General features: G+C 44.6%; 1 protein-coding gene across 8 annotated transcripts in view; it reads left to right on the forward strand.

The window, feature by feature from the left end:
- The window catches only part of GRHL3 (grainyhead like transcription factor 3), a 126,179-nt gene that overhangs the window by 67,585 nt on the left and 34,705 nt on the right, over positions 1–23,889 (forward strand). Inside the window, exons 1-2 of one of the 8 annotated variants that reach the window (XM_075773797.1) lie at positions 11,497–11,518; positions 12,569–12,721. The exons of 5 other annotated variants lie outside the window; for them this stretch is intronic. In XM_075773797.1, coding sequence (XP_075629912.1) covers positions 12,673–12,721 — 49 coding nt within the window. In that variant the 5' untranslated portion in view covers positions 11,497–11,518; positions 12,569–12,672. Of the gene's footprint in view, positions 1–11,496; positions 11,519–12,099; positions 12,421–12,568; positions 12,722–23,080; positions 23,287–23,889 lie in introns of those variants that run through there. 2 more of the 8 variants (XM_075773795.1, XM_075773801.1) reach the window with 2 other exon arrangements.

Here is a 23,889-nt window from a genome sequence, read left to right on the forward strand (position 1 = left end):
CCCCAGACATGCAGAAGCTTTGATGAAAACCCTCCCAGCTGTACTGAGCCTTTGAAGTGACACAGCAGAAGTGTATTCGTGATTACCCGAGAGATAGAAGCAGATGAGCTCTCAATCAGCTGAATCCTTATATTTAGGATAGACTTTAAAGCTTACTTTTTATAACGCCTTCCAAAATTAATGACAATCATCTGCACGGCACCCCATCATTCTTTTCTCCTGCTTCCTCCCCCACCCCAGATAACCTACAAAGCCAGAATCATGTTCCCAGAGGGCATGGGATGAGGTGGCCTTGGTGTTTCATGTTCCAGAGAACTGGGAAGAGTCCTGAACCATTAGCAGGAAATAAAAGGCTAATGGAAACAGGTTACTTTTTTTTTTTAAATCAAAAAAGAGGCTTCTGAGACCTCCCCACATAACTCGTGTCAAAGTGTTGTAGCATTTCAGCAGCAGTGTGTCTGCTACTATAGCATTTGTCTCTATCTGCTCCCCTAATCTGAGTCTTTGAAAGCTGAGTCTAAAATCTATGCTCTGGTTCTTGAGCCAAGCAGTGTTAGAGCTGTTCTCAACTGGGACGGCCTTTGTAGCAGGGAGACTTATGCAGGGGGTGGGAGGGAAGAATCCCCAACATAGCAGTGTCCAGTGTGGCACCTGCTATCCAAGGAGTTGAACCTCATCTGTTGAGTTTACATGAGCACCCAAAGCCTGTGAGAGATGTTTTTTTACTGTTGAAAGGTTTCTCCATTCATAACCATGGTGGAAGGTCAGTTCTTGCCACAAACTTATTCAGAAATGCACTTTCACCTGGCCTTTACTTACTTGAGCTGGGTGACATGCTAAACACAAAATGCTGAAAGTTCCTCCTATGAAAAACCTCAAGGAGTATCCAGTGACCCAAACCCCAGGTCACTTCTACCTTGTACTCCCCCTTCTCAGCGGGTGGCTCCCTTGCAGGTACACTTAATGGAAACAGGCAGATGCAATCAGCCAAGTCATATATATTTAACACGCTTCAAGGTGCGTTGGCAGTTCCAGATGATCAAAGCCTGTCTTGTGATGCAGTGGCATTGCCAGGGTGTTTTCTTTCAACTCTATCAGATAAGTTGAAAGAAAGACAGTAGTCAATTTTGATGTTGTAAGAAATCCATTTGGGAATGGTCAGAAACAAAAAATTGCTCAAGAGTTCAGTTAACTGAGAGCATGGGCATTGCCAGGGCTGAGAGGAGACTTGCACATATTTCTGTTGCTTTTGGTGTGAATGTGGCCTAGTTTCACTTTCTGCAGTGATTTTACAAGTTCGCAGCTGAACTGGAATGTCAAGTGTCACTGATTTGAAATGAGAGGTCTTAATCCCCGAGAATCACCCTAAAATCTCGTCTGATGACCTGGCACTATGATAAGCCTCCACCCGAGGGGATGGGTCTTCCCAGGCTCTTGTTATTTCTCTTTAGTGCTAATGGCAGTTGGGCACATGCACCCAGCAATGAGGAAATGTCTTCACTGGCTACCTTTGTGCTCTTAGGAATGTGTTTGCATTAAAAATATACGTTTCTTATACAGATTTTTCTGTGCAGGATGATGCAAACAGTGTCTAGTGTGTAACTAGCAAGTGAGGCAGGTGTGGTAACACATAATCTTTATAACCAGGCTTGAGGAAAATCAGTATGGGCATTAACTTTGGTCCAGTGAAGTCCCAGTATGGTTATGACAGAGCAGAGGAAGTGCAGTGAGAGTGAAGAAATGAGGTTGTTTATCCCATGAATCCAAGAAAGAGGCAGTCTGCTTTAGCGGGAAGGGCATCAGTCTCAGCTTTGAGCTGAGTTCTGCTTGTGGATCTCCTGTGTGACTTTGAGCAAGAGGCATACGCTTTCTGAACACAGTTTGCCTTCCCTTTTGCCTCTTGTTTCTAAAAACCAGCTTGGGTGGGATGTCTACCACAGGCGGTGTGGTGGAGCTATCACGTTTGCAGGCATTGTTAATAAATGAGTGAAAGTGATGGTGGCAACAAGCATGTGGCATAGCACAGCAGCTCTGAGAGCTCAGACTGCTCCTCACCCACCTCCTTGAGAAGGTCTAAACTGGAGTCCTCTTACCTGGCTGCCACTGCTCCATCATGGATCCAACTGACCCTAACTAGAGACCCTCCTTCCCAGCACACCTCTTCCATAGCAAGATTTTTAAATCTGGAAGAAACAACTGTTAATAGGTCTAATGCAGTCATTTTGCTCTGATGTCTGCAAGCCCTTTGCTTTCATTAGTAAGTGTGTAGCTCCGTTTGTGGCTTCTCTCATCTCTCAGCTGATTAGCCCAGCTCTGCTCCTGCTTTGATCTGCGCTGTAGGCACTGCTGTGTGGCCAGGTCAGCAGGGGAGAGTGCAGCTCAGTGACAAGGCTCCCACGGTGGCCCAGTGAGTCAGCCAGAGGACTCAAGAGTAGGGCCTGGAGTTGGGATTTCCATTGATACCCTGGCACATGACATGTGCGTTACGCACTAAACAGCGACATAATCTGTAGAGAGTAAGACATTATTAGATGACATCTCTGTAGTTTAATATGCTAATGCAGAAAAAGCATGAGATTTTAAATATATACACTCATTTTGCACTACTTTTCTATGTCCCCTTGTTTGAGAACATTTTGTATTCTACTCCCGTCATGTTTTCAAGCTTGCTTTTGTCACTGTCTCAGAAATGTGAATTTGAAGTGAGTTACTTAAGCACCTTTAGATTCAGTTAGAATTAGAGTGGTCCATACAGACTCAATTAGAATTAAATGGGCCTTCTTTGGATTTACTGTAATTTAATTGAAAATGATTTCAAATTACATGACTTGGTTAAGGCTATCTGATTATGAACTGGAGCATCTGCATGAGAATTCATTGCCATTTTATTGATCTATTTTAAGTTATTACCATTTATGAACTCAAATTGATTTCCCTGAATTTCCACCATGCTCTAGGAGTTTCAACATCAATCTGAAATGACTCCAGTAGACCTCCAGCATTTTTCATAGCCTTCAGCTATTTTAGAGAGGAGTGAGGAAGCAATGAGCGGAGGAGGCTGTTGGCATGACCATTAGGAAATACCTCAAAACAGCAAATCTTCCTTCACTGTGAAAGTAAAGGGACAGTTCCTCTGGCCTCTATGTCCAACGAAGAGAGTGAAGCAATAGTGCAGCAGGAGTCTTGCTCAGCCTGTTTGAAGGCATGCAGGAGCTGTTGTTGCATCCTTCATGAATGGAAGTCATTCTTCCTGCTTCCTTAGGGCAGGCAGGGATTTCCTGGACCTGTCCATTAGGAACAGCCTGTGTCCCAGCTGACTCAGGCACTGCCTGAAGTGACTTATCAGCACGCTGGTACCGCTGCCACCAGCAGCCTCCCGCTGCCTGGTCCCCAAGCCATAGCAGCCTGCATTAAGCTACATGTATTCCCTGGCACCACCCAGCTGAAGGGTGAAGGTATGAAAAATAAGGAAAAGGAAAGGAGCCCAACCCGCTAACCAGTCTTCTCCTGGACATTCCCACCTGAAATCCCGAGCTACTGGCACCCCCCCATCCTGCAGAGGCTGTTCCTGCGGGACAGCACGCAGCTTTTCAACCTTGCTCTTGTTTTTGACGTAGGTCCCCCTCATAGCACATCCCTCTTCAAAATATCTCTCTTGGGAAGGGCAAAGGCTTTGTCTGCTTGGTGGTGTGCTCATGCATGCAAAAATCTTTAGAAAGGCACGAGGTACCTTCCCCTTACATGAGCCAACAAAAATGTCACGTCTTGAGAAAATGAAATGAAATCTAATGTGTCATCTGTCCTGCTGGGCAGGTAGATACAATCCAGGGGGAGTTTTTAAAGGGGCCTCAAATTTGCAGTGGATGAGTGAAGTTCTAACCTTTCTTGAAAGGAACTAAGGGGAAAAATCAAGACTCAGTGCTTTAATTATTTTTTGTGGTGGGTTTGTATACACAAGACAACATTGGATCTCTGCCCTGAGCTCTGCTTAGCCCAAATACAGAAATGTGGCAGTTTTTAAACCTGCTAATGTTAATGTTTGTTCATACTCTTCAGACTGAGTTACATGACAGGAGAGTGACTGCTAACATCCAGATGGGTTGGCCAGGGAGATAAGAATTTTTCAACTCCAGGAGAGTAACTTTGTCCTTTGCCAAGTAGTTCTGCAGGGAAAACTTTTGAAGACCCTTTTCTATATTAGTTTATGGACCAGTCCAAAGCAGAATTGCACAGAAAGCAAGGGAACAGCAAGGGCTGGCTTGCTGATGCCTTACATGTTGAGGCATTGCCACCACAAGGCAGCGTGGATGCACTCCATTATTTAAGGGCTAGTACCATTACACACTGTATTTTTATGGGTAAAAAACCTTGGACGTGGCAAAGGACAAAGAAAAGTCAGGCTCTGAGGTGTGCTGTATTCTGCACAGGTCAAGGAGAAAAGCAAAAACCGCTGAGTTTTCCTCTCCACTCTGTTTTTGGACAAGTCACCACACTCTCTCTGAGCAGTATTTCCCCCATTATATAAACAGTGTGTCAGCAAGAAAATTGTAAGGGAAAAATAACTTTTTGTTTAAAAGAAGCAAGTGCCAAAGACAATTCCCTTTAAATTTTCCGCCTCTTTTTGAATAAAAATAGAAAATTTTTTTGTTGTCGTTGTTTCCCATCCTATGTGTTATAGACTAGCTATCTTCTGGAGATGAATGGGACGACTCAAGTACTGATTGTATGTTTGCTATTGCTGAGTACTATCCAGCATCAGCCATCATTTCTAAAGGGTCTGTGTAGGTGCCTTCAATTTGGGAAAGCCAAGTCTCTTTTCTACCTATTTCCTGTAGTCACTGCAAAACAACGTGAGGGATTACAAAATGCCTAGTTGAATCAACAAACAGCAATAAGCAGTGCTTGACAATGCTGTCCGTAGAAGCCTATTACCTCCTCTAATTAATCCTCAGTTCATTAGGCAGAAAGAAGGCCACTCATGGGAGCGTGGGTGTGATGAGGATACACCGGCGGTAACTCCTCTCCCCACTGCTGTTTGTTGGTTTCTGTGGCCCTGAAGAGACAAACAGACCCGCCCTGAGCGCCTGCGTGGGTTCGGCAGTGAGCACATGCTGAGCAGAGTACTTTTACCATTGCATTTTCTCAACAGGGATTAAAATCCATTTCACCCGTGGTTCTTCTCGCTTTCTTTAGGCACGGAGAGGAAACCTCTCTCCCTCTGGGGCAGGGGGATAATGGTGAACCTCTGCCTGGGCAGACACTGCCGCAGCCTGTGAGCTCCAGTTCGGGCTGTGCCATTGCACAAAGATGCTTCTTGCATCACAAGAGATCCCATTCCCTATCTTCAGTCCACACCCTCTTCATCTTCTTTAATTCTGCTCTTACCCAGCAAGAACCATTTAGGCAGAAGATACCCTTCCTTGCGTCTCCACTCCCCTATCAAATGCTAATTGGAAGCGAGACGGTATTTTGCCTGTGTAAAAAGTAGAGAGTCAGGGCCTTCCACTGTCTTTTTCCTTGGATGATTTGACAACCCACACATTTCTGGCATTAAACCTCTCCATGCAAAGCCCTTGGTAGACATCTTTGAGAAGAGAAAGGTAGCACTGATCTGCTACAGCTTTGCTCCAGCCTAAACCCGAAGGAGACCACTGCGTGCTGGAAGACAGCTCAACCAGAGTGGCAGGATACATGAAGACAGCCATCGGCTTGCAGTGGGCTGTCTGTTGTGAAAGAGGATTTTTTTGCAGGCAAACCTGTAGTTATGAAATGAAGTCTGCCTCAAATATAACAGAGGAGGATCATAGAAGCAGTTACTATAATTACTACTAATGATACTTACACTTACCTACACGCTAGTTCCATATAAACCTTTTTTATTCCCTGTGCAAACAATGAATAATTAGCAGCCTCTATCATTGCCTTTTTAAGAGTTACGTCATGTTCCCTGGGACAAAGACCATCTCTTTGAACAGCACCTAGCACTGAGATTTCTAGGGCGTTGAGTGCCACTGTAATAAAAGCATGTCAAAATTGCAAGTGAATTCATTAAGATTGGAGGGACAAGTTATCTGTAGGGCAAAACCGTTCCCAGCAGACCTTTTCATTAGCTTTTTATTGGTACTGTAATTTTTCTAAGGCGTTATTTCACATTATGGAGGAAATCTGTTTTAGGCTTGTTTCTTTTGCCACTGAAACTGTACAGCATTTGTTCAGGGGCTCTGATGGAAGACAGTTTTGCTGTTTCAGGGGTTTGAAGGTTGTTTTGCTATCACAGACCTTTCTCCTACCTCTGTTTCGGCAGTTGCTCAGCCTTATGTGAGCGAAATGTCTCTCAGCCTTGATTAGGCATCAGGCATGCACTTGTGAGAACAACACAATTTTTCTTTCCGACATCACTTTTTCTCCAGACAAAACTGGATATATTGCATAATAAATATGTTCACTGGAGCTAAGGTAAGTTGACGGTTAAAACCAACTGTGGTTTACATCCCTTTTCAGACCACCAAAACCCAGCCCTCTGGTTTGTGCTGATGCATTACCGCTGACAGCTGTAATTTTTAGTGACAGATACAGAAATGTCCTTAGGGAAAATACAACAGTGATGGAAGTTTCCTGTGGGAAAAAAGCTTCTTTTCTTCTTCTTGTATATTTTTTTTTTTTTTTAAGTGCTTTCACCTTTTCTCTTTTTTGTCTTTAGGGACAGTTTATTCACAGGCATTCAAAAGCTCTTGATCCCATTAGTTTAATCATGGTTTAAGGTCAGTCCACATCTTATGAGGAATGATCAGTTTCTTTTAGGATCAAACCTGAAAAATTGCCTGTGCTTTCCAATAGTATTGGATCTAAATGACAAGCCAGCTGTGGTCTGTATTTGTTGCAATCATTGAAAGACCACACCTCTGTATGAAACATTGTCTTTTGCATAGCAACTGATACTGTGAGTTAAGCTGGATTGCACAATTTGGACTCTAATCTTGACTGGAAAGATAGCATCAATTCTGAGTCAGAACCATATTTTCCCGTATCTTAGAGACAAGATATTTTTGCACAGCAAACGGTAAAAATTTACATGTATGTAAATGTATTTAATCTTGATCCCACCACTCTGAGTCCTGGGTCAGGTAAGTCTCCCACTGAATGCAAATAGCTGTTTATGTATTGCAGCCTGAACAAAGGCTGGATAGGGCCCTGCTTGCAGGATCTTACAATCTAAGTGCAAAGGAAGAATTGCAGTAAACAATGGGGAGGAGACTGGTAGGGGAGGATTAAGGTTACAACAGCGAGAGATCCTGAGATTCACCTGTTGTTCTAAACCATTTTGTTGGGTCATAGACCAGAATGAAAAATTTTCATTAAAAAAAAACATTGCTAGGTGATAACATTATACCTACTTACATGATTTGTAAATCGCAATGCTGTCAGAGCACGGAAATGGCTAAGTATATAACTGCCCACAGTTCAGGCCATTTACATGGACAGGCACAAGCAATCACAAACCTCATCTGTCCATACCCTGAGCCAACAAAACATGAAGTTGTTTCAGCCTGGAAGTCCATTAGCCATATTAACATCACATGAACTTGTCCTAACAAGCAAAAACTTGGCACAAATATCAACCACTTTTTCTCTCAGTTTGTCTGATTGATCAGGATAATTTCGTTAAACTCAAAATTTTCTTGGCCTGAATGGAATTTGGAATTCATTGCTTTTGAGTCAGATCTAGATGTGTGTTTGAGTGCCCAAAACTGTCTCTGTTTTTTAAGCCATAGTATCTGGTTTATAAAAGATAACTCCTCTCACTACAAATCTTTGCCTTGCTTAAATGCACTGTGAAATCCCAGTTCCTCTGCCATCAGCAGGAGCAGTAAAGGATAATGCCCCTTGCTGCAAATCTTGCCTTGACTAAACACACTGGGAGATCTTGACATCAGTGGGAGTTCTCCACTCAGCTTCACAAAGTTGGGATTTCTGCTATGTAGAGAAGTGTACTTCAATGTCACATTGTGTCCTTAACTCTGACCTGAAAAATCTTGATCTTTTTAACTGTTTTGGCTCTTACAGCCTTGATGCCGTCCTCAGAATATGTTCTTTTAAAGAATATGGTGAAATGGAAGAAAAAATTAATTGACACATTTACTGACTTGCCTTTCAGCACTTTGCTATAGTAATGGTAACTACTATCTCTTGATAATAAGATACATATGTCTTAATGGGAAATGTACTTACTGTTGCAGTAGTGTCTGCAATGCCAGGACCCCTGTGCTAAGCGCTGGACCAACTCAGAACAGAAGGAAGTCCCTGTCCTAAAGAGAGTGCAGCTCTGATGGGATGTGTCATCAATACGTTCATGTAGTTTTCTTGCTTGTCGTTTGAAAGAGTGTTTAATGATAAAATTCTTGGATTTTTTTTTGATCAAGACAGTGACTGAGATATTCATACTGTAATTAATACTTGTTTCTTTATATGTGATTATAGTGGGCTTTTGATGTGAGAAGTATAAGGTTAATGGCACATGTAGCAATCCATTGTTTTATTTCTAATTGATGAAGTTGTGCAGAGGAAATAAAAAACACTCATGTTGCTGTCTGGATTAAGCTCTCAGCTAGCGTATTTGTCTCCTGATATGACATCTAAGTTGTACTGACTTAAACTACCTCAACACCTTGAACCTGACTTGGCTCTTTTTATGGAGACATTTTTAGCAGGATTCCCTAGGATGTTTTTTTTCTCAGCAGACAGTTTGTTGTGAATCCTGTTATCTAAATATCTGAATCATCCCTGCATTTTTAACAAGCTTACCTCCAAATAAACAAGTTCAGTGGAGGACTGATGTTATCACTGGATGAGATGGAGGTAAAGAGAGTTTTCCTCAAAGTCCTATAGAAAAATCTGCAGTGGAGACCCTGAGTTCTGGGATAGTGCTGCAGTCACCTGCTTCCTTCCTGGCGGTAAGGTGCTTTGGACTCTGATCTGAATGGGAGCAGATGGAAGGACTGAGCCCCGCTGATCAGGGAATACTACAGTTACTTTAATTGTGACAACTAAGTGCCAGGATTTTCATGACATCCCGTGTATTCATTAGAAATTGATGGTTATTACAATTAATAATACACTGAAATTAATTACTGGGAAGAAAAATTATGTCCATGTTGATCCATCCATGTGAAAGACAGCAGAGATGCCTTCCGCAGCACTTTCTTCTCTTGACATTTGTACCGTTTTCCTGGAGGTTTCCAGTTAATTCTCAGAGTGACAGTTTAATGTATTTATCTGATGCAATTCATTCCCCTCTGCAGCCCCATCTCCAAGAAACAAAGCAGGAGAAAATAACCGCTCAACCACCCCTTAATCCACTAAGAGTAAAGGCAGAGACACTCTGAACTAGCCTGACAGGAATGATGACCAACAGAGCAAACGGCTGGGGGCCCTGGAGGGAAATCTGCCAAGCTTTGGTCCTATAAACCACCTAATCCCTTTGTATCTGAGTGCTCTTTGGAGCTGCCGAAAGTGTTAGGGGGCAGAAGAGGCTGTTGTGCCGGTCGCTAGACTCTGAGTCCTGATGTCTGGGTTTTTAAGCTACTTATTATGGGAGTGCTGGGAGTGATACTACAAAGTGGCTCCAAGCCAGCTTAGGTCTGAGAATAAGATTTCCTGGAAGCTCAGGTTTGTACTGCTTCAGGACTGCATAGACCATCATTCTTCTGCTGAGAAACGGATTCCTTGCAGGTATCCTCAGTGAGCACACGTGCATGTGCACGCACATGTGCGTGTGTGTAGCGCTGCCTGAGACCTTGTAAAAATGAGATTCTATCTGGACATGATAATTCACTTGAAGCAGACAGGAAAACTGAGGCAGAAGGACTTACCCCACAGGTAAATGTCGAAAGCTGAAGTACTAGGCAGGAAGAGGGTTACTAGAGGAGTTCTTGCAGAATCATTTTTGGGCTCAATCTTACCTTTTTTTTTTTTTCAGAATAAACAAAAAAGTGTGTACTGATGAAATCTGCTGACTCCTATCTGGACTTTATCATCAAAAGCAGGAGAGGGTCAGGGCGTTCTACAGAAAGAGCGACGTGACCTTCAGGACCAGAGCAGTAGAAAAAAGATGACATTCACAGTACAAAATGCAAATTTTTGTGTTCAGGGATTAATAACTAATCAGCTATAAACAGGGAATGTTTAATCTGGAGATAACAAAAGAAGGGAAGGACGTGGGTGTGCTAAGTGACCACAGCAGATCTGTGAGCTATGGGGACTAGGCAGAAGTAAAAGCAAGCTAAATGTGATATTAGGATGCATAGAGGGAAGAGTATTACCAGGGGAGCTAGAGAAGTACAAATGCCCTTGCACAACGCCAGGGAAAGCTTCATCAGAAATAATATCTATAGGTGTGGTCATCAGCAGTCGGTGAAGAGCGGATTGGCAGTGAGGCAGGTTAAGAGTTGGGGTCCCAGGACAATCAGCCTGCAAGAGCTGGCTCTGTGACCTAGCAGAGACCATGCCAGGTGGGAATATGGTCACTCACAGTGAATACATCAAGAGGCGAACATTGGAAAAATGAGAACTATTTCAAAGGAAGGACAATGCTGACATAATAATCAGTGAATTTAAAGTGGCCCTGGGTTGATTTAGACCGACAATGAGGAGACACTTCTGCCCACTAGAAATAAATTTTGGAGACATTCAGCAAACTTCATAACCTCCCTGTGTCAGTAGATTGGCAGCGTTCAGGAGGAAAACAGAACCACAGACCCAGATGCCCAGTCTTTACCTACCTTTGGTAGGAATTTAAAATCCGTTCCAAAGACATATTATTTGGCTGGCCAGCATTAACAGTAATGTGTATCTCCGAGTCAAAACACAATGGCCTGCAGTTTTCTTTTTCTTTGTCATCTGATGTGTTTATCTCTGGTCAGGGAGAGCATCCCTGTTGATTCATTAGGACCCCAGGGCTGGACTGTCATCCAATGTCTCTTATTTCATGACAGTATTGCTGCCTGACTTGTTTGGTAGATGTCCATACCAAATCAAGCCAGTGGCTTGTCCAGTGCAGCATCTTTCTGGTTTTTTAACCATCAACAGTCAATGCCTGGTATTTCTATGGATGGTGAAACTCCTACAGAATGCACGCAGTTACTTGAGCAATGCTGCAAATGGGAGGAAAAATTCCTCCGTTGTCCCTAGAGGCCACCAGCTCATGCCCTAAAGCAGGAGGTTTCATTACCCCTATTTTTTTCCCTTGGGTTATATGACTGCCAGTGTTATTTGCAGTCATAAAATTTTCCAACTCAAGTTTGAAACGCAGTCAGTGTTGTTTGTCTCAGTCACCTTCCTGTGGCTGCAAATTCCTCTGCTCTGCTATGCACTGGACACAGCTATTGCCTTTTAGGAGCCTGCCATATGCTGCCCTTTAATTTCACTCAGAGCCCGCTTTTTCCCACAGGGTCTGGCAGGATGGAACTCGCTGCTCAGGGCTGGCCTTAGAGTCAGCAGGACTTCAAAGAGAGACGCGCGGGTATGGAAGGGAGTCACAGCTATGGGGCAAATAGCCTCCCCTTAGCAAGGCCAGGCTGGAGAAGCTGTTTGCTTTGCTCATCACCATGGTTCTGTTAGCAAAGAGTGCAGTTTTTGCAATGCCCTCCATAAGCAGGGCAGCCCCGTTGAGAGCTCTCTGAATCATTTTTCCTAAGGAAATACAACTGTATCCCCACCCGTCTTTGTTGCTCTTTAAATGAGCCTTATGCATTCATAAGTCAGGAAGGGCACTGCAGAAATTGTGGGGCTCAATTAGGTTTTTTGGTTCTAGATTTTTTCCCCCCAATAAGTAAGGATGAGAACTTTTTTTTTTTTTTTTTTTTTAAATGACTCAGATTCTTTCAAAATGAGAGGTTTGCAGGCTGTGGGGCTATATGAAAGAATATGAAATCTTTTTATTTCAAAGAAAGAATACTATTGAAAGCACAATCATCTACAAAGATGCTCAAGAGTGGTAACTCTTTTACTCTGGTAAAAATGGAAAGCACAAGTTGCTTCCACATGACATGGTATGTCCTCTAAGCTAGCATTGACATTTGTAGTAGATATTTTTCTGGAGTAACCTACATGAAAGGGAAGGCAACGGGATGCTATATAGAAGGAAGAGATCCAGAGATCTAGGAATCCAAAGATTTGCTTCCTGTCTGCTGTGTAGCTCTCGTAGTGGCTCCAAGACAAAGCCGTGATCCTCAGCGACAACCACTTTCATTCTCACACAGAGCGATGAGTCTGCAGGGTAGCACCAGGATGGGAAGAGGCTCAATGCTTAATCAAAGGAAGGTGCTTGGTGCAGCAGGGTGGTGGCCAAAGCTAGCTCCCTGGGTATCCTTGCTGCAGAGCTGCAGGTGGTTGTGGGGCCTGTGTGAGCTCCAGCTGATAACGGTAAGAAGGCAATTACATGCCTGACAGTACATCTGTTACAAATAGCTCCAGAGGCTGATTCATGGCTTGGTTTTTTCCTTTTTTTCCCCTACTCCCCTTCTGGCAGTAACAGTGAGGGCCTGACTGAGTTTGCTTGCTTTACTGACAGGAGGACTGCTCAGTTAACATATGAGCCCTACTCTTCAAAAACAAAATCTGTCAGCAATGCAGACATAACATCAGCCACGTAGAACGCACAGAAGCACGTGAAGAATGGTGAATTCAGCACTCCTGGGCTACCATCATCCTGCAGCAAGAGTAGGTACTTAAACATTTCAGGTCAAGCAGGCAACACGCAGCTGCTGCATCTGGTGGCTGTGGCTGCTTTTCCTCTGCTCAGATCTGCCTGGGAACAGCAGTGTAGGCACAGAGTGAGTGGAGGGTGTTACGCCAAGTAGGCCTGGTGTCTGGAGAAAAAGTATTTCTGCTCCTCCAGCACCTGAGGCTTTACTTCTTATTGTTTCACCCTTTGCTGCTGGCAGAGGAGAGCAGAGGGATTGCTGTCCTCCCTCCTGCCTTCCGCCTGGCTCGAAACAGGATTACAGTTACCTGGGCTGATCCTTGCTGCCAGGCACTGGGTTCACCCATACTTGGATTGCAGGTGAAGTCATTGTCCCCAAGGCCCTGGTGGTAGGGATAGGGGGAGGGCTCCATAACATAGAACATCTGGCCTGACCCAGCCATCCCAGCCTTCTGCTGAGGCAGGGAGATCCCTCTCTAAGAAGTTATTCCTGCCACGCAGCTTTGTTAGGGGAGTCGGGATCATCAGCCATGCTGGTCTGATCCCTGGAGAAGATCTGAAACCAAGCTGAAACAGAGCTGGCAACTCAGACTGAATCTGGCCCTGGTTCTTGCCCTGAAAAACACATTCATTGTCAAGGACATGCCATACTTTGTAGGAGCAGACTATAACAAATGCTAGTGCTAAGGGGGTGTAAAACAGGCAGAGAATCTGACCTTTTTGTCTTCAGTGCCACAAGCACAAACAGAAATACCTGGGTACAATGTTTTTACTTTCATCAGGACTCTACAGATGTGAAGGGGCCTCTGTTAGATCATTTGCAGAGATAACTCAGAACATGTAAATAAATCCATCCCCATCTCTCCAGAGATCCCAACTCAGATGTTGCATGCTGTAAACTCTAGCATTTGTAGCTCTCATTTACATGATCAGATGGGGAAGGGAGGCAGGTTAGTAACAAAGGGTGCAGCTGCCTGCCCCACATACTGTCTGCAAGATCTACAGATTCTTTCACACCCCCCCAAGGTGCTGGAGTCTTTAATCTAAAGCTCTATGGAGATGCTCAATGCAATTAGCACCTATGCTTATAACTGCCTTACTCCATTCTTACCCCAAAGCTCTCTAGATAAAAGGGAAGACTTTTAAAGCTCAAAGTTTTCTGTGGCAGTTTCCTACTTTGTGCAGTTTTACCCAGCCTCTCCTCTACTTACTCCTTTCTCCATGGCTCTGAGAATCTCCCAGGTTTATTTGTGGTTTTTCTTTTTCACAGGAAGTTCAAACTCTCCTTCCCTTATTAAGATTGTCTGTAATTCCATCTCCTACACAGCCATCTTGCCATCCTTGAAGCTTTTTTCTTTTTTTTTTTTTTTTACACACTCTTTTGCATCCCAGAGCCCAGCTAGTTACTATTTTTTCCCCCACTGGGTGGCTGCTTATCTGTTTATTTGCAAAACTGGATGGAGGTCTTCTAAGAGGACATATTTTTGTTTGATTTCCAGCTGTCTTTGCTCCAAAGAGAGGCAGAAGCTGAGCAGAAGGAAGATTTTAGGAGTGGGGTTTTTTCCTAGTCCCAACCACAATCTGAAAACAGTGTGGCAGGAATCAGCACTGCTTGTTGTTATCTTGGTTCTGCTGCTCTCTCATGCTGCGTTCTTGGGAAAAACACTTCAGCTTTGAGTCTGTTTTTCCCCAGTTATCAATAGACTGAATCAGATGAGTTTGTGTATCTCCCAGGGATGCTGTAATCTTTAATTAGATGGTCCTTGTAGAGTACTTCCAATATGCAGCTTTCTATGGCAGAGCTAACTGTTATTGTCCAGAGAAAAAACATGCTGGAGTAAGTCCTGGCTCTTCCCAACAGGCTGAGTAAAGGGTATGATGTGTGCTGGAGAAGCAATTAAGGGATGGGGATCAATTCTTTTCAACCACAGACTCCTAGGGGATTTGCATGACTCCTAGTGGGTCTGCAGATGGTAACTGAGAAAAGGAAGCTTATTGTCAGTTGGTTTAAACTGATTATATACAGAAGAATGGAAAATTTATAGCGATTCTTGTCCAAAAAAATGTTGAAAACTACTGATGGCTAGAAATGGGTCAACACTGGGGTGGAAGAAGTCAACAAAGACTTGCTCAAACTTTCATGTGAGTTCCTTTGTGACGGTACACCTGTGGGGTATTCTAGGGATGGGTCAGCTCCCAAGAATAATCCTGGAACTAGTGAATTTTAAGGAGCTCTGATTTTAATTCATATAGTTTAGTTTCTGTGGTTTACATCAAAAGACACCAAAATGCTGGGAAAACCTCTGGAGCAGCCACACCTCAGTTTTGAGAAGGGCAGTTCATTCACACCTACTTCAGTGCTCTTCCTTTTAAGCTGTATTAATTGTTTTAATAAACAAAACAGTTTTCTTTCTAGAGCATTCTATTCTTTTAGCTGCTAGTCACTTAAGCGCCATCCCCATATGCTACAATGTCCTAGTTTTTTTCTTTGTCTGCCTCCATTTCTAGATTTTCATTGAGTCTGAGATGGGCAAGAAAGAATAGATATCTTGGGAGTCCAGATAATTCTGTCACTGGCACATTCTCAGAGGCATTCACTGCTCTCAGCTCTCCAAATCCTACAGCTGTACACCCAAATCGGGCAGGTAGCCATGAAAATAGGGAATTAGGTGGCTAGTTACCTGATTTGCATGCACAAATTGACATTTTTATGTGCAAATGCAGCTTCTTAGAGATGTTAGGTGTATTTACTTAATTTCTTTTTTAAATATTCCATCAGTTTCTTCTGCTACTTTCATTTACTGCAAATTAGGGTCAATCCAATTAAGTTGGTGCAGTTGCCTCAATGAAAACTAGTATGAGCAAGAAGAGAATTTGGTTTATTGTCTGTGCGATGGTTGTCACTAGAGAAAAAAATCGGTGTACACTGTGCAGGGATAGTTGACTTTGCTGCATATTTGAGATATTTCCCATTCCAAGTATAGGAAATACTTGAACAAAGTCAGCAATGGTGTAGTCAGCATGCAGTTCTCATTAGATGCCACCATTATAGCTGTGTGTTGTGCTGACAGAGTGAATTCCAGATGGAGCTTGGAGAAGTGATGATTAATTTCCAGCAGTTTCAAAGAGGAAATTATACTCGTTAAATCAATCTAGGCGAATTTCAGCTCTTGCATAAAAGACACCCTAATTGCATTGGTGAATTCAGAATGAACTGCAGTACAGTGTGCAGGAAGTTCACACACGCCTTGTACTATCATTAATGATTGCAAAAGAGCCCAAAATGTTTATTCACGCAGCCAATAACATGTTTGCGTTCCCTTTTTTTTGTTTTGTTTTGTTTTGACCTTATTTAATTGCAACGGGAAGGGGGCAAATATATGGCTAAATAAAAACCCTTGTGCTTCAGATCAGCTTCTGATGAAGTGGAATGATGCATTGAATAAGCCCTTGGCTGGCGTTGTTGGTTCTCCTTGCACCACAGCAGCATAAGCTGAGCTGGTGTAAAATCTGCTGTTCAGCTCCAGTCGTGACACCAATTTGCTGTAGCTGAAGATCCGTGTCTAGCTTTGTGCTTGGGAACATCAGTCATGGTTTGTTGTTATTTTCAGCCTGCCCTACTTTGCGCTGTCATTAATCACAGAGAGGTAGATGGGATGGGGATGAGACTGGCAATTCCTTTTGTGGTGACAGTCATGCAGCCGTCGGTGTGCAGTCAGCCTGTGCACCGCTTTCTTTCCACCAAACCTTTCCCAGAAGCGGCATCAATGAGACATTTAATTTATTAGCTGTGCAGGGTGATTTACTGGCATCAAATTAATCTGAGTTAAATACAGAAGGAGCCTGTGGAGAAGAAAAGCAGCTAAGGAATGAGGCAGCCAAGTGTTTTGTGGGTCTGTGATTCAGCAGGTTGAAATTAGGCCACGTAAGGGAGCGGAAGGGATGGCCACTGCCTCTTCCCATTGCAGAGTCTCATTGGGGACAGCAGTGGAGCTGCTTCAGGTTGACTGTTGGGTGCTTAATTCAGCCTGGTGTGCTTTGGGCGCAGGCTGGGTGAAGATTTTTCCATCAGCCTCTCTTATTTTTTCCTCCCCCTCCCTCTCTCTTACAAAATGGCAGTACTTAGGAAAGGGCTGAGGTGGAGTTCTGTCTTGTCCAGGCTGAGTGCAGTTAGGTTGTGTGTGGTCCCTGTCACTTTATGGGACTTGGGTAAACACCAATTGCTTTGTTATGTGCTGAATAGGAAAGTTAGCCCCAAATTAACACTAATGTGAGGTCATTTAACCCTTATGGGAGGTCTTTTGAAATATCATAATAGAGCCATGCAGGAGTCAGGACAAACTAGTCACAGAGCCCAGCAAGGTTTTGTGCAAGATTGACAAAGTGCACTATTATCATGCTGAGACTGGGTCAAAAATGTAAATACTCCAAGAACAGATGAGAGAAACTTTCCTCCTGCTGGGCTGATTACTCCTAAAACAGGTGCTGCTCTCAAATCCTCCATGCAATGGCTACAAGCTCCCCATATTATTCCTGCAGGGTTACAGGCCAGGAGAATTAAAAGTGAATTGAAGTCGAGATGAGCGTCAGCATCTCTCAATCCAGCATATTCATTGACATAATGGTTGCTGGGTCAGGGCAGCTCTTCCTGCAATTTCATTGTCCAGCCCTTGAAACAAGAGCTAGTCTTTAATTGCCATTGAAAATAACTGTGTGTGGCTTGTTTGGGACATGTAGCAGCCTGTGAGTGAATGGAAGCTCTTACAGGTATGATACAGACACTGGTGTTCTCCTTTCTCGGGCTGCTATGGGCTAGGGATGGGCAGATGTTTCCAGTATGCCTTGCTCCTCATCAGCAGGAGTGATAGTTTCTGCTGGTCAAGACGTCTGAAGTGGGGTCTGTATGTATGTGGGAGTTTGCTTTCAAGTAAGGTCCACCCTGGGGGAAAGCTGTGAGGACCTGTGGGACTAAGCAAACTATCAGGGAGCCATAAACCTCTTGTAATTGGGGACCCTCATTTGCAAGATTTGTTAGAGCTGTTGGTCAAGCCACAAAGGTGGGGTTATGGGAGAAGAGCCCAGCATCAGTGGAGGCCATAGGTGCTCCTGGTGTGTGCTGGGTGAGGCAACGGGTGCATGCAGATCCCAGCCAAGGGAGGAGTGTGGACCAGGTTGTTGTGGAGTGGTACAGCTGGAAGGTGGGCACAGATATCCCCTATGTAGGGCACAAAGAGGTCACAGAGTGATGGAAGGAAGTGTGGGAGTGTAACACGCTGAGCTGGAGGGAGGGAAGCGACTCAGGGAGCCTCACTGTATTCCATGGACTGGCAAAAGCAGCAAGGTAGGTGTCCCTCCAGTCCCCACTGCCACAGAATCGAGTGTGCGTGGCCCTGGCTCTGCAGGGATTCCTTGTATGACACTGTGCTGGGCATTTTGGGTTTAGTAGCCCTACAAGGGCCTCTGTGGCTGGGAGAACAGGCTTAGGCTGGAAACAGGAGAGCCTCGTTCATGTGACCCACCATGTGTGGCTTTAGGCGGCAAGCCCAGATGTGCGGGCTGTACTGTGCAGATGTGAACAATTTTGTCTCCATTTTCATGGAGACCTCTGCACTGTGCTGTGTTGCAAAGTGAAGGCATACCTCGTAGTGTGAAGAGAGGAGAGGTTTTCCTGGCTTCATGAGTGCACTGGGAAGATAAATCGTTAGTGTGGCACACTTGATGGGATCAGAGGCCACAGGCAGACAGCGAGCAATCCGGACCCTTGGAGCTGCCAGAGCCTCTTTATCTGTGCACTGGCAAAGAGAAGAACTGAGGGCTAGCTTTTTACAATATCAAGGACATTTGAAGTTTCCATATGGTTTATATCCACTTTTAGTCCAAAAGGCGGGAAAGAAACCTCGGTTACTCTTTCCTGGTGAAAACCTGGCCGTACTTCCCTGAGTGCTAGTGAGTGCTGGCTGTCTAATTCCAGCCTTCCTGGGATGATTCCCCAGGTTGTTGTTGAGAAATACCTTTCTGCCAAGTAGTCAGGACCGGAAGCTCCAGATACCTTCTCATCTGGAAAGGCAATCAGACAAAATGCCAAGCCCAGGGGGCAAAATTTCAGTCTTGGTGCCAGTCTTGCTTATTACATATCTGGGTTCTGCAGCCTGGTAGACTTTCATCATATAATTTATTTGCTTCTCAACATCCCTGCAGTTATTAAAAGCATCGTACTCAGAACTGCCACCCAAGGTTTCTCTAATTAGTACATCTGCCTTTCGGGGCAATTTTGGATTGTTCAGTTTACAGCTTGACCTCAGGCAGCAAATGGCCAGAATTCGATCTGGGTTCCTCTTAGCCAGGGGAACTGCCTGGGGTCTTTAGGACACAAGAGATCACAGGGAGAAAGGATCTGATACTGCAGGGATGGGCTCGGTAGAAATGTCAGCCAAATGTCATGCTTGGGTCAAGGGGGAGAGTTTCCAAATACCCTTGCCTGCACACTGCCACACAATGCCAGCTTGCACTGCAAGGCTCTGCAAAGGGCAGTTTTTCCTTGTGTGGAAGAAAAGAACAATCCACAATCCAAAATCTCCCTTGGGAAGGGTCACAGCAGCCCTGCGCTGCCTATTTGACACCTGTCTACACTCAAGGTTCAACGCTGGCTCCGGATAGCTGGCTGGGCTCCCCAAATACCATCTCATATAGTGGAATTAAGTAGCTGGGTGCGAGGAGAACTCCTTAGGTTGTGTTGTCTTCCCCATCTATGGTGGTCCTGCTCCTTCCAAAGCATGGCTGAGGTGAAGAAGTAGTTCGATGCAATTAATCCCATCAGCTGGAATGCAAAGGCAGTGCATACCTAAGACCTGCCTACCTGCCGAGCACCTGCAAGTGCAAAAACCCACATGGAGTGGCAGGTAGGCCAGGTGGGAGCCTCATGTCTTGTTTGTCTGACCTTTTATTCAAGAATGGATAAAATATGTTTAAATTCTTTTATTATAAGGCTTTCTCTGACCATCTGGCATCCTTCACCTGAACCCAGTCTTCAGCTTTGCCTCTTCACTGAGCTCTGAATCTGGCTGCTGCTGGGACTGACCCAGATTAGATCTTTCTAGTTCATCCTAAAATTGTTTCATTCACTGCTGAAAATCAGAGCAGCAGACACTGATTTCACTGGCAGCTACTGTAGGAGTTCACAGGAAAAAGTCTCGCTGTCAAGGTTATAAATCTTTCAGGTTCAGATGAAATTTTAGCTTCCTTTTTGTGCATTTTTAGGACTCATCTGTACTTGGGGTTTGGCCACAAGTACCAGTTCCGGCTCCAGTAGAGACACAGTTTATCCTGGTGTAGTATAATTTGTTTGATCTTGTTTCAAACTGGGGTAAAAATGCATTGCTATAAGTCACATCTCCACTAGTGGTTTGCGTGGGTGACTAGACACTCAGGGTAGGCAAATTTTTCTAAGACTCGCATAAAATTACTTGCAGTACTGTACGGTCATGGCTGCAAATCCCATGAGAGCCCCAGGGGTGGCATCTGTCCAAGAGCTTAGTGCGGGACTGCCCAAACAGGCCTCCAACTGGAACAGGCACAAAGGTTGCAAGAGGCAAAGCTCAGGCACACTGATGTGCAGCGAGCAGCTCTTTGGTCTCCTGCTTTCCATTTCAGTGCCTTAGAAACAAGCTATGGCAACAGATCCTCCCTGAATATAATGAGGAGTGCCATTGCTGCTCAGACCCAGCATCAGAGGTTTGCCATTCTCAAGCCATCAGTGCTTGATATTTGGGTGCCATATAATACTTGTGGGGAAAATATGAAAATGTTAGCTTAGAAGAAAGGCTGATTCTCAGATCGTGAAGTAAAACAAGACTGATTGATTTATTTAACAAAGCTAAAGCAACAATTTGTTTTGTAATAGGTATGTGCTTCTTGCAAGAGGCATTTTCTATGAGGAAGCAAAATCCCCGAGCTCCTGAAGGCCAGCAGCCCTTATGTGGTAACTGCCACCAAAGACGTTCCTGGTGCATCTCTTTAAATGTTGCAAAACTACCTGATATTTTTCCACTCCATGGGACAACGGGTACCTTGCAGTGAACTTTCAGTTAATCCCCCCCACCACCACCAACCAGCTCTGAGAAGGGAGTTCCAGCCCTACACATGCTGACGAAAAGTAAACTCATCTGCTGGATTTGCTGTGCAGGAAGGCTCGTGGATTTATACATTTGACCTAGATGCTAGGCAATCTAGAAAGGATCTACTAAGTTCTTACAAGGTTTGGTTAGATTTGTTATCTGAGAAGGTGATGCAATGATATGATTTGAATTTAGGTTTCATTTAAGATGGCAAGATTCTTCACCGTAGATGTTGGATTATGCCCTAGCCAGGAAAAGTAAGCCATATGAGCAGGTAGAGTGAGTCAGAATTAAGTGGGCCTCTATTTGGTATCAAATATGATAGATGCCAGCTAGGAAGCAAAGAGAGCTTGCCTACTACTAGAGGGTGGAGTAGATGGGTATCTGTTTTTCTTTCTCTCTCTTCTAGACTTCAGAGCCATGGGGAGGATGTTTGGGAGAGACGATGCCGTTGGAGTTTCAGGGGCTCCTCCAAGGTGCCATGTGCCTGTTCATATACTGCAGCTCTGATAGGGAGAGATAAGAGCAGAGCCCAGGTTCCTTGCAGCTTTTGGTCTCTTTGACAGAGGTGTCAGCAGGAGATGGGCTGCAGTGTGTGAGCTCTGGCAGGTGAAGACCTGATACCTGGCTGTGATTACCTGCATCCAGATCACAGCTTCATCCAGGGGTGGATGCAGCTGCAGCATGGATGGAGGAGGACTATGCAGCTGGGGGGATGCTGGAGTGACTCAGAAGGTCCCATGACCCCTGATAAAGCTTTCCCTACTGTTACTCTGCTGCTCACAGCAGTGGTGTGCAGCACCAAAGGGGAGCCACAAAGCCACTGACTCCCTCACGCTGTCAGCTGAAGATGACATCCTGCAGCGACTCCCTTGAGCTGTGCTTGCACCAGAAGATAAAAAGTCCAAAAGTTTGAATTTCCCTTTTCTCCAGCCCAGAACTTACAGGAGGCTTCAGCACTGCCAGCTTCGCTTGGGTTTTGCTGCAGCATCCGACGACACACTGACGACACACTGTGGGCTCCGAATATTTTGCGAAGGGGGCTCTCCTTTTTCCTTTGAAGGCTGTACATTAGCATGACAAAGCTGGAGCCCTTGGGGAGGGAGCAGGGCCAACACTGGGCCTGTTTGCAGGAGATTTTTCAAAGGGAAATCCCTCCCTGCCTGAAAACTAGAGCTCCAAGTACAGGGTGCTTCTCCCACGTGAGGTTGTTCAGAACTTTGTGTTGTATTACCTGTGCAGTATCAGCCAGCGAGACGATAGCTTGGTGACTCATGCAAGGCCTTTGGCAGGGGTTTCCAGTTTTCTCAGTGGAAATGAGATTCAGTTCCCACAGTTGATGTACCAAGCCCCTGCCCAGCCTCACTGCTTCTCCCCTCCCTCTGCGTTTGCCTTTTCATTTGAATGCTTCAGGAGTGGAAGGTGTCTCCAAACCAGGCCTGAGATCTAAGCACAGAATCCCAACTCCAGGGACAATTTTAGAGTCAAATCAAGATTGATTGTGGAGCCAACTTTTTCTTCCTCTTCTCTATAAATAATCACATCCAACAGCTGTCTTCTCAAGGTATTGTGGGAAAGTCGGCTCCTGCCAAAGTGCTGAGACAGAGAAAGGCAGGACGACTGCTGCCGTGTGCCAATTCTAGCCATCCCAAAACATCCCCTATACCAGTATCCCATGACTGGTTCAGATGAGTAATGGCAGGTGTAGAACAGAAGTGAGAAATAATTAAAATTTGCAGAGTGCTTTGATGGTTCCAATGCTGACCAGCCTTAGCACTAATATGTCATGAGCCATGGTCCAGCCAAAGACAGGGCTGGCTTAGAAACCACAAGTCAGGTTCCTGGTAGATGTAGGATTGCCTTTAAAACTGCTTAACTTTGTGGGATGTGTGAGGGAGTTATTTTCCTTTCTGTGTCTTCATTCCTGAGCCTATAGGGATTGTGTTTTGAGGCATTTTGCAACAATCATGAAGGACAGAGATTTTTATGTCGAGAAAACTTTCACATGATCATGTGATTACAGGAAGTCAGGCTTTAAAAAGGCAACTAAATAAACTAATAACAACAGCAAGTATCAGCAGATTTGTGATGAAATCATGAAAGCTGGCAAACCTGAGACATGAATTCCAGATGTTGCACACAGATAAGTATCTCTGGCCTGAGCTTTTCTAATTAGCTACAGAAACTAAGTTGTCATGTACAGATGTCTTTCAAGGCTCCCTGAGCAGATTCATTACAGTCTACCAGGACAGACTGATATTCATTCATAATATTTCCTTTTTTATTTGCTACTTAAGATTTACTGAATGAAATCCCATTTCTGTGCTGTGCTTAGATTCAAATCAGAACTGGCATCTCTGCAACTGTGTGAACCGAGCAGATACCGGGATCCAAACAGTCTTCATGCTTCAGCTGGAGTCTGAATCTGAGCCCAGTCTCTGCTGCTGGGATCTAACCCACTTGCTGATAAGGGTAATTTATTCTGAGCAGCTTGGGACACCTCTGCCAGTGACATTTCCATATCTCTGCTCATAAGGGCTGATTAATGATACATGGAGTCAGCTGAGGTATCTGAGACCAAACTCATCTCTGCTATAGCATCACTGGCTGACATCAGATAACTTCCTGAAGGGAGGCAGCTTTGATCAGGCGGCAGCAATGGGGGAAAATGGTTGGGAGCAATACCTGATGTTTTGCATCTGGTCCATTTTAAAAGCTGTTTTCGTGTTTAAAAATAAGTTTCTCTCAGTGAGGAGTCACAGCACTGTGGGCACAGCCCTGAGACCTTCCTTGCAGTGCTGGCATCATTGACAGCACTTTCTGCTCCTGGTGTGGTAATCACTGGGGGGGGGAATTCAGCTCCTTGTTTTTGTGCAAGAGGAAACGTGTTTTTGTGTGTCGAGTTGCGTATGTGAGACAGTTGATGGGAGGGAGGTCCCGTGAGTTAGGTATGGCTGAAGAGCTGTAGCGTGTGCTCACTGCTGGGTGCTGGGGTTACAAGACAAAGTTTACTTGGAGCCAATCTGAAGTCCCTTTTAAAGAGGACCCAGTTTTCCTCTGTGAAACCTAACCCTG

This window comes from Balearica regulorum, chromosome 22 (assembly GCF_011004875.1).
Source record: "Balearica regulorum gibbericeps isolate bBalReg1 chromosome 22, bBalReg1.pri, whole genome shotgun sequence".
In the NCBI taxonomy this organism is placed as follows: Eukaryota; Metazoa; Chordata; class Aves; order Gruiformes; family Gruidae; genus Balearica; species Balearica regulorum.